This window comes from Leuresthes tenuis, unplaced genomic scaffold (genome assembly GCF_036924035.1).
Source record: "Leuresthes tenuis unplaced genomic scaffold, fLeuTen1.0.hap1 SCAF_14, whole genome shotgun sequence".
Classification (NCBI taxonomy): Eukaryota; Metazoa; Chordata; class Actinopteri; order Atheriniformes; family Atherinopsidae; genus Leuresthes; species Leuresthes tenuis.
In genome coordinates, this window is record NW_027325368.1 from 31,722,765 (window position 1) to 31,741,767 (window position 19,003).

The 19,003-nt window shown below is 40.4% G+C and overlaps 1 protein-coding gene across 2 annotated transcripts in view; it reads left to right on the forward strand.

Moving 5' to 3' along the window:
* The window catches only part of rnf31 (ring finger protein 31), a 113,594-nt gene that overhangs the window by 54,013 nt on the left and 40,578 nt on the right, over window positions 1–19,003 (forward strand). Inside the window, exons 8-10 of one of the 2 annotated variants that reach the window (XM_072363574.1) lie at window positions 15,039–15,166; window positions 15,544–15,716; window positions 18,251–18,388. In XM_072363574.1, coding sequence (XP_072219675.1) covers window positions 15,039–15,166; window positions 15,544–15,716; window positions 18,251–18,388 — 439 coding nt within the window. The remainder of the gene's footprint in view (window positions 1–15,038; window positions 15,167–15,543; window positions 15,717–18,250; window positions 18,389–19,003) is intronic. The other variant, XM_072363575.1, reaches the window with a different exon arrangement.

Genomic DNA, 19,003 nt, shown 5'->3' on the forward strand with positions numbered 1-19,003 from the left:
CGCGGAATCGCTCAGGCACAACCCATTTCCTCTGGTCAAGATCCTTACCGAACCTCCAATATATAGTAGTCCTACATGCCCCTCCGAGTGTCCACATGCAGAAGTCCTGCTGCATTATCCTACTCTCTGTAATCCCTGCTTAAGGACGCAACCAACTCCTTGACTACTGCGACGCCCTCCTAATGGATAAAATTGATAAAACTGCTACAGATGTTCCAAAAGGGATCGAACCTGGCCTGTCTGACTCATTGTCTGAGCCATCACAATAATGATGGTCATATGTTGCTGCAAGGGGTGATAATCCCTCCACCACGATGAAAGTAATGTTTGGTCATAGAATGGTTACAACCCTGTCGAGCACAGACAGAAGACGGAGGAAACGCAGGCAACTGGTAACCTGAAAAGGACCTCAAGGGTTACGGAGAGGTGACTCTGAACCTTCTGAACGTTGGGCCACCTGGCCAAGAGTGGGAAAAGGTGCACCCCTCACAGATGAAACAAGGTTGTTGATGAAAACAATTAACTCTCATATTCTGTTTTCGCAGACAGTAGAACTGTAACTATTTAAGTGGTCTCTGTCATCAATAAACAAAGGTTTCTTTTAGTTGAAACAGGGTGCCTCCTATTGCAATGGGAGTCGATTCCACCGTGCTCCTGGCATCCCACAGTGTTTAGGAGCAGTTGACAGCACCCACATTGACATTAAGCAGCCACCCACCAATTCCACAGCTTACATTAACCAAAAAAGAAAGCATTCCCTTAATGTGCAAGCCATCTGTGATAACAAATACAGATTAATGGACGTTGTCATAAAGTGGCCTGGAAGTGTGCACGACGCATGGGGGTTTGCTAACTCCAAGATGAACATGTACCTGAAGATAGGCAAGATTCCTGCTCTGAAAAAACAGATTGTAGACGACGAAAAACTGGCAATACCAGTTTTTCTTCTTGGTGACCCTACCTACCCCCTGCTGCCTTACTTGATGAAGAAGTACTCAAATGGTGGCTCCACACCTCAAGAGCAGTACTTTGGACTGTGTTTGTGTAGGGCGCGCATGGTCATTGAGTGTGCTTTTGGTTGCCTAAAGGCCAGATTTGCTGCACTGAGAAGGCCCATGGACATTAACATGGATGACCTGCCCCATGTCATTTATGCCTGCTTTGTTCTGTGAGGTCAGTAAAGAGACTTTGGATGAACAGTTCGTGTTTGGAACAATACAGGGTGACACACAGCCTCCTACAGAGTGTCACAACTCTGAAAGGGAGAAGGAAAGAGAGTGAGGAGAGTGCTCACCAAGTACCTTGACCCTTAAAAAAAGTAACCACAAACTGATTAATAACATATAGTTTGCTTGTTAAGCTTGAAATCATGAACATACCTGGAGCAAATCCCTGCGCTGCTTTATAACCGCAGAAGGCATACTTTCGGGTGAGCTGGACGACTGGGTTGAATCGACAGGCAGCTCCATTGCCAAAGAAGAAATTTGTGTTGACGACTGCAACGACGACTCTTCTTCCATGTCAGCAGTCTCAATGCCGGCGTTGATGACGTGTGTAGCAGGCAACCCACCCCATATCTCCTCACACAGCTCAAAGTACAGCAGAACGACACGGCCTTGGCCACTATGGTGCCCGGTGTCCACCGCCTGCCTGTATTTTGTTCATATGTTTGTTTTGATTCTTTTTTACTAGTGGTAACCTGTGGCTTTGTGATGCTCTTGGCATCATGTGGGAAATCCTGCTCCTTTGGGGTCTGTGGATGGTGCACCTGAAACACTTGCATAATGTCAGAGTATTTGGAGTGGCAAGACTCCCAGTCGATATTTCATTTTATTTATTTTTTTATTTTTTTATTTACAATTTTTATTCATTGCAAGGTACAGTACACGTTGGAAGCATCCAATACACTTGTTAAAGAAAGTAACTGTTTGTCAAAAGAACAAGGTCTAATAGTGGAGTACTGAGTATTGTCAGAATCTCAGAGAACAATTTATCACTTTCAAAAGTACAGAACCATTTTACTGCTCCACATAAAACTCAGCTTTACTGAAGAGAGGAAAGTTTTTTTGTTTCTGCTACCCCCTTCTTTTTCTTACTTTTAAGACCGGAAAGACAAAAACAAAAATAGTTGACTTCTGGTAGCCACATGTCCAGTACTTTATTATTAACTCTGTAGTGCCTTATTTCCTTTTCCCTCTTTTTTCTTCTATACTTTTATTCCTCATATTTATTAACTCCCTAAACAATATAGTATTTAGTTAAGATATGCCACAATACCAGCAATGGAAACATAATAATAGTAATAAAAACGGATGGGTAACAGTTAACTTCAAGAGAACAAAAGAAACATAAGAACTGGGATGTATATTAGAAAAACACAGGTTGATTAGAGAATATCAGCACATATGGGAGGTTGAACTTGCAGTGGTGGGCCTAAATTCTTTTTGTGTGCTCAGATGTGGGCAAACCCCAATGTTTTATTGTTTAATAAGGGTCAGTCTGTTGTGTCCCTTGGGTTAGGTCATCTTTTTTCAACCAAGGAGATCCATTTTGATCATATTATATTAAATCTGTCCATCTGTAGATTAAGTGAGTGTGTGATTTTTTTCCATTCGATATATGTTGTCAATCGTATCCATCCATTCGCTCATTGTAGGAGGTTCGGGATGCAACCGTACTTTATAACAGCTACAATGAGGTAAAAGGCATATGAGGTAAATTATATTTTTCTTAGCCACAGTTACCATAATTATAAAAATATATCTATTAGTGTTTCCGGTAATAAAATCTGATTTGCCTAAGATAAAGATTCCAAATTGGTTGGGTATTTTTATGTGAAATATCTCCTCCATTGTTTTGTGAACCTCTAACCAGAAATTCTGCAATCCTGGGCATTTCCAAAATATATGCCAATGATTTGCATCTCAACCTCCACATCCTCTCCAGCATATGGGGTCTTCCCCTGTGTAATGGATTTTCATCTTTGGAGTCGTGAAAAATCTTATCAAACACTTCCACGCAAATTCCCTCCGTGTGTGCACTTGTGCATCTCCACAGAATTTCGCAATAGTTATCGCCATTGTTCTTTGGTTATTTCAAGTTGTCCTTCTTTTTCCCATTTATTTTTTATATATTCTGTGGTGTATGTTTTTTTTGTTAGGACACCTTTGTACAATCTTGAGATGGCGCCTTTAGTCGATTCATACCTCAAGAATTCTTTTAATATTGCATCTTCCAGGTCTACGGGAAGTGTTTTGTTGCATTTATCAAAATAATTACAGAGTTGCAAGAATCTGTCAAAGTCCTGCTATTCTAAGGAAAAGTCTCGTCTTAGCATTTGGAAGTCTTTTAGTATTCCTTTATTTGTAAGTGAGTAGAATGTTGAGATCCCTTTGCTTTTCCAGGTTTTAAATCTGAGGTCTAATTGGTTTGGTTTGAAGTCAGGGTCATATGCAATCCATCTGATTAACCATAATTTATCCAGTAATTTATAATCTGTTTTGATTGTGTTCCAGATTTTAAATTGGAACTTCAGCCATAGGTATTTTAGTTTGCTTATTGTTTGTTTTATTTCCTTATTACCTATCACTGCTTGAATTGGGGAATCCTTAATTAAGGTTTTTTCTATATCCTTCCATCCTGCATTATATTCCTGATTACATGAATTTAATAATGGCTTGATCTGGGTTGAGTAAAAGTAGTGTCTTAGATGTGTGACTGCCGTTCCTCCTTATTTTTTGGGGAGATGCAACGTTTTAAATCTTACCCTCGGTTTTTTCCCTTGCCAGATGAATCTTGATAAAATTTTGTCCCACTCATTAAATTGTTGGGATTTAATTTTGACGGGGAGAGCCTGAAACAGAAACAAAATCCTAGGAAGGATGTTAATTTTAATTGATTCTATTCTTTGTGTTAAACTCATGAATGGGTTTGAGTTCCATCTTGCAATATCTGCTTTTAATTAGTTTATAAATGGGTCATAGTTTATTTTTTTAATTGTGGTTATCATAATATTCCCAGGTATTTTATTGCTTTTTGGTCCCATTTGAAATCTCTTTTGGAGCTCTATTGGTGTTTCTCGAGGACCAGGTATAAGAACCCCCAGCTCACTGAGTCGAAAGCTTTCTCTGCATCCAAACTGACCAGCAGAGTCTGTAATCTTTGTTCCTTAATACATGTAGTGATCGTCTTATATTGTCGTGTGTTTGTCTCTGTGGAACAAATCCGGTCTGATCTGTATGGATGAGCTGGGGGAGAACTTTTTCAACTCGTCTTGCGAGAATCGATATGTATAGTTTTTAATCGATATTGAGAATTGAGATTGGTTTGAACGAGCTGCATTCTAATTTATCTCTTCCCTCTTTGGGTATGACTGTTACAGTGGCCTCCTTCCATGTTGGTGAGATGTGGTTTTAGATTGGTCCTGAAGGCTTTGTACCATTCAGATGAGAATCCGTCTGGTCCGGGTGACTTGTTGGTTTTTAGCCTTAATATGGCTTTGTCTAGTTCTTCTTCTGTTATTTCTGCCGTTAATTCATTATTTTGCTCCTCGTTTAAGATAGGTAGGTTAAGAGAGTTCAAGAATGTTCTAATATTTTTTTCTTTGTCTAATTGTGATTGGGAGTATAGTTCTTTATAATATTTTTGAAAGGCTGATTGTATTTCCTCTCTTTTATATACCATGTCCTTTGTAATTGTATCCCTGATTTTGTGAATAGTGCTTTCTGTTTTTGTAGTTTTCTTGCTAACAGCTTTGCGAACTTTGAGCCCATCTCATAGTATTTTTGTTTTGTCAAGAACATCTTTTTTTGCGTTTCTTGGGTGTACCAGGCATTTATCGCCTTCCTAGTTTCTTTTAGTTGTAACATAATATTCTGATTTGGGTCCTTTTTGTGTTTTGTTTCATGCTCCTCCAATTCTCTAGTTGATTTTGCTAAACTTTCTTGTCTTTCTCTCTTTTTTTTGCACAATATGAGATTATTTTCCCCCTGAAAACAACTTTAAGTGTATTCCATACTATTTCTGAAGTAACTTCGTTATTGTTGTTTTCTTGTAAAAACTGTTCTATTTCTCTTTTTATTTGTGTTTTGAATTGCTGATCATTAAGGATACTGGAGTTTAGTTTCCATAGTGTATTTCTTGGGCTGTTGTTTATTTGAATTGTTAACAGAATAGGGGCATGATCAGATAAGTCAATATATTTCCATGCTCACACTGCTGTACTCTATGGCGGTCCCTCTTATAAATGAAAAAGTAATCAATTCTTGAGTACACGTCATGTGGGTTAGAATAATGAGTGTAGTCTCGTTCTGATGGGTGAACATCTCGCCATAGGTCAATCAGCCCAAGTTCTGACATGAGAATCTTAATTCTTTTATGGGTTGAGGTTTGTGTAAACATTTTAGAAGAGTCGAGCCTTGAGTTAATTCGAATGTTCCAATCCCCTCCACAAATAAGAATGCCTAATGCTTCTGACATTAAGGCAAACATTTTTCTATAGATCGCTATATTACTGCCGGGGGGGATATAAACGTTCAGTATCGAAACTTCAGTGCCCTCTATTTTTCTCCGTTCTTTATCTTTAATCTCTAGTGTCTTCTCAAAGGGGAGTCTTTGAGATATTAGGGTGGCTACACCTCTTCTATGACCAGATTTGTATGATGAGTAGAACACTTTTGAAAAACCCAGCCTCCCCAGTTTCTCAGTTCAGGTGCGTTTCCTGTAACAATGCAATGTGTGCCTTTTCTTTATTCAGTTAACTCAGAATCTTACTTCTTTTCACTGGATTCAGGATTCCATTTATATTATATGAAATAATCTTAATATTTTGGTTGTCTGTCATTTAATTTGCACGTTATTTGTGTCGTCTTTCTCCCTGTGTTGTGCTGTGTTTTTTAAGATCTTAAACATCATCGAAAACATTCATGAACTTAGTGAACAAAACTTTGTACAAATGTAGAAATAACTTGATCGGATCGAGCGGATCGAGCCTTTCGGGTGCTTCTGGTGTTTAAGCACTCCTTGAGGGAAATTCCTCTCCCCGCAGAGAGAGGAGCCCTGGAAGATGGGCTCATGTCTTTTACATGCCCTTTGCTTTTCCGTGTCCCAACAGTGTTGTATAGATAGCTATAGGAGGTCCGGGTTTAACTGTTTTGGAGGATTTGAGAGTTTTTCAACCACAGCAAACAAAGTTGGAGAATTGTTGGCATTCTTATTAATCAGGCGGGGTACACCCTGGACAGGTCGCCAGTCCATCACAGGCAACAGCTTCCATTACATTCAAAATTTTTACGTTGAAATTATCCAGCAGTCCGTCGGCCGACTGTGTGCTCATTGTTGGTAACATAACTATGGCCTCCCTAAACTGAGCACTTGTTTTCTCATGACTGTATCTCTTCTTAACTGAGAAGCTGGTTGTTTGAACATTCTGAGTGATCAATAAATCAAATAAAATACAGAAATGGTCAGATTTTTCTTTTTTCTTCTTCCGGCTCTCAACGAAGGCGGTCGCATTTCTACTCTCTCCTGATTCTTCCCTCTCCCATATCTCTCCTGCTTCTCTTGTCTTGTCCGGTCCTGTCTCAACTTCAGTGCCTCTCTCTGCATTGCTTTCAAACTAAATCATGGAATTGATCGGCTGGTCTCTAAACGCAATTGACAAAATCTTTGCTACAAGAAGCTTGGGTCCAGGGCAACCCGCCTGTCCCAACGGAATGTTTGCCGCTGGGTACCCGAGGGACTTCTGGGAGAAGTGGAGAGTTGTGTGCCTGTCGATTCTTTCCGTTGAAGACGTTGAGGATCTATACATATTCGGAACCATGACAACGGGCTTTCTGCTGATTGGATTAGGCATTGCCCTGATGAATCGCAAAATTCGGAAGTCGGAGACAGCAGTCACAGGCCCCAAGCTGTTCGGCATGTTTGAATCGGTGGGCAGAGCTATTGGCTCTCAGACTGTGGTCATTAACCGCAATATGGAAACATCTTGGAGAAGCTGATGGCTTTGCAAAGTCGTATGGATCGTTTTTGTGACCAGAATGGACAAACAGAGTGAGTCGTGTCCATTGAAAACGACTACTTGCCCTAACCAATTATCATAATCTAATCTGCATTCCTGCTCTCCTGGTAACGGCCTCGGCCAAGGCCACTGCTGAAACAACTCTCCTGAAATCACTGCTGTGAGACGCTCTGAACTACTTCTCCCCCTCCCTTCTTCTTGGACACCTGGTGATTGTTGACTCCGACTGGGACCCAATCAAGGACTTCTCCATGGCAACCTGCTGTGGTATCACGATGACATCTTGTGAACTGTAACATTGATTGAGAGCCAGACATAGCAACTACCCCCATCCCACGCCTTCGTATGTCCAGTGTTTTTTTTATGTGTGAAACGAGCAAATGTTTGTTTATGTGTTGAGTTTTTATATTGGATGGTGACCTATGTTACTGTTCTTGATGTGCTGATGTTTTATTCCCGGCCCCACATTGTACTCCCTATGGAGTATAGTCTGTGGCTATGTTTTTTTCCCCCTCTCCTCTCCTCTTGTCCCCCAACCGGTGGCAACCGGTGGCGCCCTCGATGGCTGCGACCGTTCTAACTCCTGTATGTTTCTTCACACACTGGAGTTGGATAAACACCATTTCAATTTGCGTGCACTGTAATGTCGTAATGCTTGATTGACAATAAATGCTTCTGATTCTGATTCTGAGATAAGGCCAAATCAATAACCACAACAGAAGAAATATCAACACCTTTAGAAATTACCTGGTCTGGAGTGTGACCTTGAAGGTGGGTCGGTTCTATGTTGCCACAAACCAAACATGTCCAGCACAGAAGAAAATTCTTAGGCTTTACCATCCATCATATTATCTATGTGAATGTTAAAATCCCTGGTCAAGATAAAATGGTTAAAATCAGTTGAGATAACAGACAATAATTCAGAAAATTCATCTTGCACAGTATCCTGGAGATCTGTAAAAGATTAAGAACAGAATTTTAGGAACACCCTTTAAAATAAAACCAAGATATTCAAAAGAAGTGAAATCACCAAATGAGATCTCTTTACACTGGAATGTATCTTTAGATAAGGCAGACCCCCCACCCCCCACCCCTTTTCTTCCATTTCAGCATTTATCCATAAAACTAACATTTGAGGGTGCTGTTTCATTAAGAACGGTCACACTTGTGTTTCCTGTTAACCATGTTTCTGTGAGAAAAAGAAAATCTAAATTGTGTGAAATTATGAAGTCATTCACTAACAGTGACTTATTGGACAGAGATCTAATATTAAGTAAAGCTAGCTTTGTGGAGTTTACACTGGTCTCTGTTGAGTTGTACGTGGTACTGTCAAGATAGATTCACCCAGCAAGTTGGCTGTTTTCGATTCCTTCTTTTACTGACTAATACAGGATTTCTACTGGGTCCCAGCTTGTTATAAGAACAGCTGTCAGTAGTAGGACTACTATAGCATGGACCCTGAACTCATCATGGCATGATCCAAAACTGTGTGTTTCAAGCTGAGAGAATAGGAAGCTAGATGGGTTTTTTCTGTCAATCTGAGTCTCCTATTGGCTGAAAGCAGAGTTAGACTTCAGTTAGATTCCATTTATAATTGGATGCATATATATATAACTGGTGCATAAGATGGGAAAGAGGAGAGATGACAGCCTATGTTTACACATGAAACCAAGATCAAGCCCAGAGGGAGGTGACTAGCAGGTAGCCTGCAAATTGGGACGATAACTCCTTGGCTCGATTACCAGTGAACTCCAGCTGCACCAGCCTGGGCATGTGACAGAGGCTTCACCTCAAAGAAAGATTCTTCAATGAGGACAAACCTTTTCTTCTCAAGTTTGTGTAGGTCATTAGTCGGTGTCCCAAGGTATTAGGTGTTAATTAACTTTATCTTGGACAAGTGGACTGTGTTAATCTTTCGTTTAGATCATATGTCCACAAAATTTTTATTTTCCACTCTTTGGCTACTTCCATCCATCCATACATTATCTGCCTCTTCTCCGGGGATCGGGTCGCGGGGGCAGCAGCTTGAGCAGAGAAACCCAGACCTCCCTGTCCCCGGCCACTTCCTACAGCTCTTCCGAGGCGTTCCCAGGCCAGCCAAGAAACATAGTCTCTTCAACGTGACCTGGGTCTTCCCCAGGGTCTCCTCCCAGTGGGACGTGCCCGGAACACCTCACCAGGGAGGCGTCCTAAGCAGATGCCCGAGCCACCTAATTTGGCTCCTCTTAATGCGGAGGAGCAGCGGCTCTACTCCGAGCCCCTCCCGGATGACTGAGCTTCTCACCCTATCTCTAAGGGAGAGCCCAGACACCCTGCGGAGGAAACCCATTTGCCGCTTGTATTCGTGATCTCGTTCTTTCGGTCACTACCCACAGCTTGTGACCATAGGTAAGGGTAGGAACATAGATTGACCAGTAAATAGAGAGCTTCGCCTTCTGACTCAGCTCCTTCTTCACAATGACGGGTCAGTGCAGAGCCCACAACACTGCGGACGCCACACTGATCCGCCCGTCAATCCCCCGTTCCATTCGTCCCTAACTCATGAACAAGACCCCGAGATACTTGAACTCCTCCACTTGGGGAAGGATATCATTCTCTTTGGCTACTTGATTAACAATATTGTTAGATTCACATTCCGGTCAAAACCTTCTACACATTCCGATATCCATCTCTTTTACAATTTACAACTACATTCTTTGCGGGTGACTTATGGAGCATGGTTTCTGGTTTTATGGAAGAATAGTTTTAATTATGTATTTTACAATAATTTGAACTGGTTGTGTCCAACATTTCCTTATGTGATTAGGTAATTTGTTCTCAATAATCTAGTGCACAAGTGTTTATAGAAGTATTAACAAGGTATTGACTTTGCTACACATGAACTATGGAGTCCTCAACCAATCAGAAATGCTCAGCCCCACTCCAAAGGCTGGTTGTGTCCAAAGTGGTACCACCCTACCAGGGTCTAAAATTTCTCCTCCTGGAACTCCTTCTAGCCCCTGGTATCTACATTGGAAACAGAGGGAGCTGGGGGTAAGGGCTCCCTATGGTACCAAGATTTCTGGGAAAGGTTCCTGCCATGCAGCTTGTTTAGTTGAATGACCAGGTTGGATTTTGTAGCGTTTTCAGATTTCAGTGAGAGTCAGAAGCTCATGAGATAATTGATTAGCATAAGCTGCAACAAAGTCAGCGTTGTTAATTGCAGACTGGGAGTTCCATAACCCCCCAGAAAATTAGATGTCTGTTGGTGAACTTTGCTATAATGACTGGAGGTTGATTAGATTTATTTGCCTTCTGGCCTTTCTGCATGTAGCGGACATAACAGGAAGTGTGAGTGCACATAAGTTAAAAGAGTAGTGAGGGCAAACAGTGTACATGGAACTCAGGCAGTGGAAGAGTTCTTACCTTGTTGGTGACCTTACTTGGTGCACTTATGCAGTTTTGGTCTTCACTTGATGAAGGCTGAGCACAAGGGCTGATGCCACAGTGAATGCCTCCATCATTAGAGTCTGTGCTAAAATGAACACTACTGTTCACAGGTCAGGACAGACTGCCTCCAGTTGAGTATGCCCTGGATTTCCAGCACAAAAGGTCTGATTTTCGGGCTGAAAACTTGGGGTCAGGTTCCCCTGCTCCCCCAATATGCACAACAACCGGGTAGCAAGAACAATCAATAGACCACTGTTAATTATGGTTTTAAGTGCCAGGTAGCACACAGGACTACATGGTGATTAGTGAACATAATTGTGAATGTTGTCAAGAAAGTAGCTCTTGTTTTACAACTGCAGTCTCCAAAGCCCGTTTGAGCATCACAAATAACTGATTCAAAAGTTTGTTTGTGTTCTGATTAACCATTTAGTTTCAATGACTTGAACTGTGGCAACTGTAGTTTGATGTTAACATGTAGGTATGTGAAAAAGAAAATACACCTTCTGTCAGTTCCAAGGTTTTATCTATCATATATATATAAAATATGACATATTATACATATACATATTATACAGTATCATTGTTTACAGAGAAAAAACTAAGCCTAAATGCAGAAACGGGGTGGGAAAAACTAAGTATGAGAGTAAAGCATTTGTAGCGTTCTAGATATAAAATGAATTAATGATTTTAAAAGCTCCCCCCTCATTCACGTTGGGAGGAATGTATCAGAATTTCTCAACTAGGAGTCGTTACTGAAGGAGAGTGTTCTCATCTGAATTGACCGGAATTACTTAAGAAACATGAAACACGGCTAGTGATTATATATGGTTATTTATTTAACATTAACAGAAAACAGAAATCTTAATATTCGCTCAGGACATAAAGTGATAATGACTTAACACCACAGTTTCGGTTATTAGCAAAGGACAGGGATTAGAGAGATATGGGACTTTTGTCTGAACACTTCTAACACGGGTGTCGTACTAAATACTGAGAGAGCTTATTAAAACGGTGGGTAAAATATTGGTTAAATCAAATCGACACCTATCTTAGCACCAACCACAGCACGTAACTTACAAGGGGCCTGTAGCCTTACTCTGAGTAGATTCAACAGCGAGGTCTGCCAGGTCGTCAGCCTTGAGAGTTCTATCCTGTGGTCAGAGCGGCGCAGCCTCAATCTGATATTTCTGGGTCCTGGCCGGTTCCGCTGGCGTTATAGGCGCTTTAATGCTTCTCTTTTGGCTGCAGGAGTTTGAAGCTGAGTGGTATCAGACCAGTGTCGACTCAAAATAACCAAAAATCAAACTACAGTTGCGTTTGAACTAAGCTTTATATAAAAAAGGGAAAACTTAATTGAGTATGAACGAAAACACAAAGCTCCGATCCGTTCTTTCTGAATCAAATTCATGTTAAGTTTCTTTGTGAGTAAGTGTAAAGACAGTGAAGAAAAGAAAATAAGCGAAGTCAGGGCGGAGTTAAAAAAAAAGACAAGTCTAATCCTAAAGAAATTCACAAAAGAGAAGAGAGGTTACAAGAGATTACAAGACCAGAGCCACTTTGAATCTCTACGCACTTGGTTTTCACTGGCGAGGGCGGAGTTTCGTTTTTAGCTTTCAACCAGTAAGATGTATGACTTGATTTGGGCATAACGGAATGGCTTCATTCCTAAATTTTTATAAAAGAAAAATTAATTTCTCTTATCCCTGCATCCCAACGCACATTCAAAGAGTACATTAATACAATACTTATAACACAGGCATGAAACATAAGCAAGGTAAACAGGAAACAGTTGATAGCATCCATATAAGAAAAGACAATTGATTACGGTGAGTTTAAGTTGTATCAGTTTAAAGTGGAGCTGTATTATACACACATTTAATTTACTTAATTTTATTCCGTCGGTTGGATCTCTGGTTTATTGTAATACACACAAATTTAATTTGTATCAATGCTGCAGTCACACGATTATTCACAGGAGTATTTAAATGCAGACTGGTTCTAATTCAAAGGTTCAATACCACCGATCTGTAGATGGCACTGTGGTTCCATGACACGACAGCTGTGACTCATGACGGAATAATTACTTTACTGGTGTTTTACGTATGATGTCGTGAAAAGTCTTAAAATGAAGCTTGGGCTGTCCGTTTCATGTTTCAGAGCTTGTAGGCAGTTATGATGCATATTTGTCACAGTTTCATTAATCCGTCTGGAGTTGTTTCTGAAGACTTTTCTTATTTCCCAGAAAGTCTGTTTGGTAAGTGTCACGTTTTAATTTACAACTCTTTAGATAGAATGGTAATATCCTTTCTTGGTACGCATTCTACTTCCCGATTTTGGTACCAAAAGGTGAGTCTTTGTTTATTCAAACCCAGCTCTGGCCGGGCAAGCAGATGTTAATCTGCCTCCACAATCTTCCAAAGGTGGAAGGTCCTTGGTTGGAATGTTTTTCCACACCCTTTCTCATTATTTTAATTAGGTGGTTTTGTTGTGTTTTGAAACCACTACCAGCAGATCAAAGAAAAAAAAGGTTTCTTGGGTCTCCCCGCTTTCTGGGCGTCTCTGAGCACACTTCACATTCATAGAAATTCAATTAAATTCAGTTCAGTTTTATTTATATGGCACCAAATTACAAGACGTGTCATCTCAAGAAACTTAGATAATATAGTCCAATTCAAGCCAATTAGAGTTCAATTCATTATAATCATAATAATAATTCATTTCAAAATTAGTCAAATTCATACATATAGAGCCAATTCAAAAAACAATATCCTAGCTAAGGAAACCAACAGATTGCACCAAAACTTGTCTTCAGTCCAATCTCCAGTCCTGAGCGCGCCTGTGGCGACTGTGGAAAGGAACGACTCCCTTTTAACAGGAAGAAACCTCTGGCAGAACCAGACTCAGAAAGGGTGGCCATCCACCTCGACAAGCTGAGGTTTGAGAATACAGAAAAGGGGGAAAAGAGGGGGGAAAAACACCATAACACTATTCAAAGGATACCTGTTGGAACAGGGAAACACAAGTTAATTACCACAATAATGTCACATGTACATAAAATCATTTGAGAAATTAAACGTTGGAAAAAGAGAGCAAAGTAAAGACAGGTGTGACATAAGAGGCCCCCCGGCAGGCTAGGCCTATAGCAGTCTCTCAACTATGAGATCTTTAAGATATGATGGAGCTTGGTCATTAAGAGCTTTATATGTGAGGAGAAGAATCTTAAATTCTATTCTGAATTTAACAGGGAGCCAATGAAGAGAAGCTAAAACTGGAGAAACATGATCTCTCCTGTTAGTTCTCATCAGAACTCTGGCTGCAGCATTTTGGATCAGCTGGAGGCTTTTCAGAGAATATGTGGGACAGCCCAATTATAAGGAATTACAGTAGTCCAATCTTGAAGTAACAAATGCATGAACTAGTTTCTCTGCATCACACTGAGACGGGATGTTCCTGATTTTAGCAATATTATGAAGGTGAAAGAAGGCAGTACTAGAAACCAGTTTTATATGTGCGTAAAATGATAAATTCTGGTCAAAAATAACTCCAAGGTTCCTCACTGTAGAACTAGAAGCCAAGGAAATACCATCTAGAGTAACTATATAACTAGACAATTTCTCCCTGAAGCGCTCAGTTCCAAAGAGAACAACTTCAGTTTTGTCTGAATTTAAAAGCAGACAGTTCTGAGTCATCCAGGTCTTTATGTCTTTAAGACAGGCTTGTAGTCTGACCAACCTATTGGTTTCATCTGGTTTCATAGATAAGTACAGCTGAGTATCATCAGCATAGCAATGGAAATTTATGCCATGCTGTCTAATAATGTTACCTAATGGAAGCATGTATAAAGTAAAAAGAATCTGTCCAAGCACAGAACCCTGAGGAACTGCATGACTTACTCTGGTGGGTGAGAAAGATTCTTCATTTACAAGAACAAACTGAAATCTATCAGATAAATATGACTTAAACCAGCCTAATGCAGTTCATTTAATCCCAATAACATGTTCAAGTCTCTGTAACAGAATGCTGTGATCGATCGTATCAAATGCAGCACTGAGATCCAACAGGACAAGCACAGACACAAGTCCACTATCAGAGGCTAAAAGGAGATCATTGGTAACTTTCACCAGTGCCGTTTCTGTGCTATGATGCACTCTGAATCCTGACTGAAACTCTTCAAACAGATTATTTCTGTGTAAATGATCACAAAGTTGAACTGCAACTATTTTTTCAAGATTTTTAGACAAAAAAAGGGAGATTGGATATAGGTCGATAATTAGCCAATACTTCTGAATCAAGAGTAGGTTTTTTAAGTAAAGGTTTAATTACAGCAACCTTAAAAGTCTGAGGGCCATATCCTGTCAACAAAGACAGATTGATCAGAAATTAAGATGTTGATATGCAACCAGACACTGCTAATCAAATGCACAATTGTTCTGTCAGCTAGGGTCATTAGACTCAACAGTTCACAGTTTAGCCTCATGAATTCAAAATGTTGGTTTACTTCTCAGTGCTCTTATGAGAAGAATATAATCAGTGTGACGATGTATATGCTGTCTATACAAATAATAAAACATTCCCTCATCCCCTGTTTCAGTTCCTCCATGTGGAGTTGCCTTTATTGCACTAAGGTGAACTCTAACCACACTGTGCTGTGTGAGGAGTGTGAGCACCCTCGCTTGGAATCTAACAGCTCTAAAGTGGACGAACGTCAGCCTTCCACTGGTCTGTGTTGTCCTTTGGTAATCTTATCTTTCTTTTTATGAATGTAAACTATTGCATCTATCCTTTGTTTACTACCCCTGCTGTATTTTACTGCTCTTCATTTCCATGGCACAAACTCATTGTAAGTTACAGTAAATTAACAATTTTACTATTATACAATGCATCATTTTCTATTTTGTTCTACCCTGAAGTACAGCCTCAGCCATTCAACAGGTTTTAGAGATTGGTCCCTTGGACCAAGTTGGACACTTTTATTGAGTTCATCTTTATCATTTATTTTGAATAAAATGTGACATTATGATTCTGAAGGAGGTATCATTTCAGTAATGTCAGTAAAATGATATAGTTGTGTGTGTTTGTTAATGGGTTCTTTTCAGAGTGGCACTGTAAGAGTTGTACCATGGTGAATGCAGCCAGCAGTGTTCTGTGTGAGGTGTGTGAAAGACCTCGTTTGGCCACACGCCCTCCTGTGACCCCATCCAATCCACCAGTCACACCACCCAGACCACCAGCACCTGTCCTAGGCATGCCCGGTGACCCTGATAGCCAGGTCAGTTGAGTTTGAGTGGCATATTGTAACATGTAATGAACTGTTATTGTCAGTTTAATGAACAAATTAAGACATATTACAATGCTAACATGAAGAATAAGTAAAATAAGTAAAGTAAAAGGTGGACATCGTGGTCTTATGTTAGTAGAGCATATGCATAATTTCATATTCATATTTGGTAAATGCTCTTCTGTGCTTAAATCCAGAGTCTAAGCACTGCTAGGATTTCTGTGAGCCTTAAAGGGAAATTTATTTTTTTTTTTAAACCTGGACCTTATTTCTGGCGTTCAAGTACGTTCATCTACTCATCAGTAACATTTTGGTGAAAGTCAGCGTCCTTCGGTCGTAATTTAGATCACTCGAGAGCCGCGTATATCCATATACCAGGAGTGAACGGGGCATAGACAATACAGCCTCTAAATAAGCCATTATCTGTCTTTATTTCACCAATACTTTAAGACAAATGAGTGAATGAATGCGTACTATTGCACTGTCAGCTCATAGCTCCCGTGTTGTTGTTATTGAGGGCTTTCTACACCCGGTTCACTTGGGATAAAGTAATCGACGCGCGCCCCTGTGACGCGCTCTGTGACAGTCGGCTATCTTCACACAGAGTTTGCCACTGCTGGTAACATGGTTTGTGTTTGCGTATTTCCAAATTGTTCAAAGAAAATGACTACTTGAACGAAGGTCAGCTTTCACAGGCTTCCTTTACTAAAGCTCTGGCCAGCTGCTCCTCTCTCTGCTTCTGCATTCTCCTTTCCAGGAGCTCCTCATCCGTATAATCTGGCTCAAAACGGTAAGGACGTCCATCGTCGTCAAAGTCGTCGTCCATGTCGTCATCCATGTCGTCAAAATCTGATAAATATTCTGCCATATTGCGCAAAACTAGCAGTAGCAAACTCCATGTGAAGAGAGCCGACCATCACAGAGTAAATAAATTGTTCTGCAGTGGCACATTTTTAAAGTAAAGGTTTAATTACAGCAACCTTAAAACTCTGAGGTACATATCCTGTCAACAAAGACATTTATCAAATCCAATATGGAAGTGTCAATTAAGGGGAAAACCTCCTTGAACAGTCTTGTTGGGATTGGGTCTGAAATACAAGTTGATGGTTTAGAAGAGACTATTGCTGTTGTTAGCTCAGAGAGATCAACTGGGCAGAAGCCGTCTAAATACAAATCAGGTTCTAAAGATACTTCTAAAGCTGCTCTACTTGATGATACATCAGTGATGATAGTGGGAAGGATTCCATTAATCTTCTCTCTCATAGAAACAATTTTATTGGTAAAGAATCTCATGAAATCATCACTGCTGAGAGTTAAAGGAATACATGGCTCAACAGAGCTCGGACTCTTTTTCAGCCTGGCTACAGTGCTGAAAAGAAACCTGGGATTGTTCTTATTCTATTCTATCAATGATGAATAATAAGCAGTTCTAGCTTTACGAAGGGCTTTCTTATACGTTATTAAACTATCTTTCCAGACTAATTGAGACTCTTCTAAATTAGAGGAACGCCACTGTCTCTCCAGCTTTCTTGCAGTCTGCTTTAAAGCAGCTGTGAATTATACCAAGGAGCCAACCTCTTCTGACTGATTACCTTCCTTTTCAGAGGGGCAACATTGTCCAGTGTTGTACGCATTGAAGCTATAGTGCTGTCAACAAGAGAGTCAAGTTTTACTGGAGTAAAATTTAGGTAGCCGTCCTCTGTCATATCAGCACATGGCAGTGAAGAAAAGGATGATGAAATCAACTCTTTAAATCTGGTTACAGCATTCTCTGATAGACACCTTCTATATGTAAAATTCTTCTCAGAAGCTGTATCGTCAAGTAATGTAAATTCAAAAGTTATTAAAAATGGTCAGACAAGACAGGGTTATGAGGGAACACTGTTAACTGTTCACTCTCAATGCCATAAGTCAGCACAAGGTCAAGGGTGTGATTAGGGCAGTGAGTAGGTCTGTGAACACTGAGAAAATCCAATAGAGTCTAATATAGAATTAAAGTTAATATTTAGGCTGTCATTTTCAACATCTACATGAATATTAAAGTCACCCACTACAATGACTTTATCTGTACTCAACACTTTAAAAAAAAAACAAAAAAAAACTTCCCCTTTAATGACCAGTCAGTTGGAACCATTTTTATTTTGAAATCTAGTGTGAAAATTATGTTGTGTCTGTCCTTTTTGGTAATTTAGTTTTATTTACTGTACATTAAATTTTCATTCCGATGATAGAAATTTTGAGTTTACCCTGGAACCACTGGAGACACAGGTCAGATTGAAGAAGAAATTTCATTATCACAATAACTACCTATTGGCAGCAAATACCCTAACAATTATTCTGTTTGTGTGTTTAAAGTCAATTTATACTGAGATGCCACCAACCTCTACTGTCTATGCTAAATGAATGTCTATACATCAACAGACTTTTTCTCTTCGAATTATGTTCCTTTCCCACCCAGACTTTTTAGATATACTTGTCACGATCATGCTTGGCTGTGTTGTTTAGCTGTGGTTTCTGAGTCTTAGGCGGGGCTGTGCAGGTTTCCTGGGAGCCCAGGGCGGACTCTGGATTGCTCCTGCTTCCACACCTGTTCCTCATCAGGACACTCTTTTAGGAGCTACAGGAGCAACCAGTCTTCACCAGATTGTCTCACCACTCTAGTGGTAATTAAGCTGACTACTGTGTTGTATTGCAAGTTGAACTCCTTGCTCTGACCTTACCTTGTTTCCTTGAGCACTGTTTCCTTCGTCCACTCTCCAAGCCTTGGATTTCTATGTCCGGACTGGCATCTATTGTTACCCTCCTCCCGCCAGCCTGTTCCACATACCTGCCTGTTCGCCCCGCTGCTGACTCAGAACCTCTGCACCACAGCCACTCATTGTCTGGACAAATTCCTTATTCGGAACCTCAGTAATCATCTCCCTCCTCTCTCAGAGTTCCACATTTACATGGATCCTCCCTTCACCTTTCAACACCCACCACTTGTAAATAAACTCTGTTCTAAGTCTGATTCTCCCTGAGTCTTGTGTCTGCTCTTGGGTCCGTTTTTGTGAGGCAACTGGACACCTAGTCGTGACAGCACAATCTGGCCAGAGAGATGAACTCAGCTACGCTTTACGGTCAGCTTTGACCAAACAGGGAATCATGATCGGAAAGCATGAGAAGGCTTTACGTTTTCTGAATGAGCAACAAGATTCAAATAACCTACGTCTCAACCAAGTCTTTGAACTACTACAGAGTATTCACAAAAATTTGTCTGCTTCCTCTCCAGGCATGTC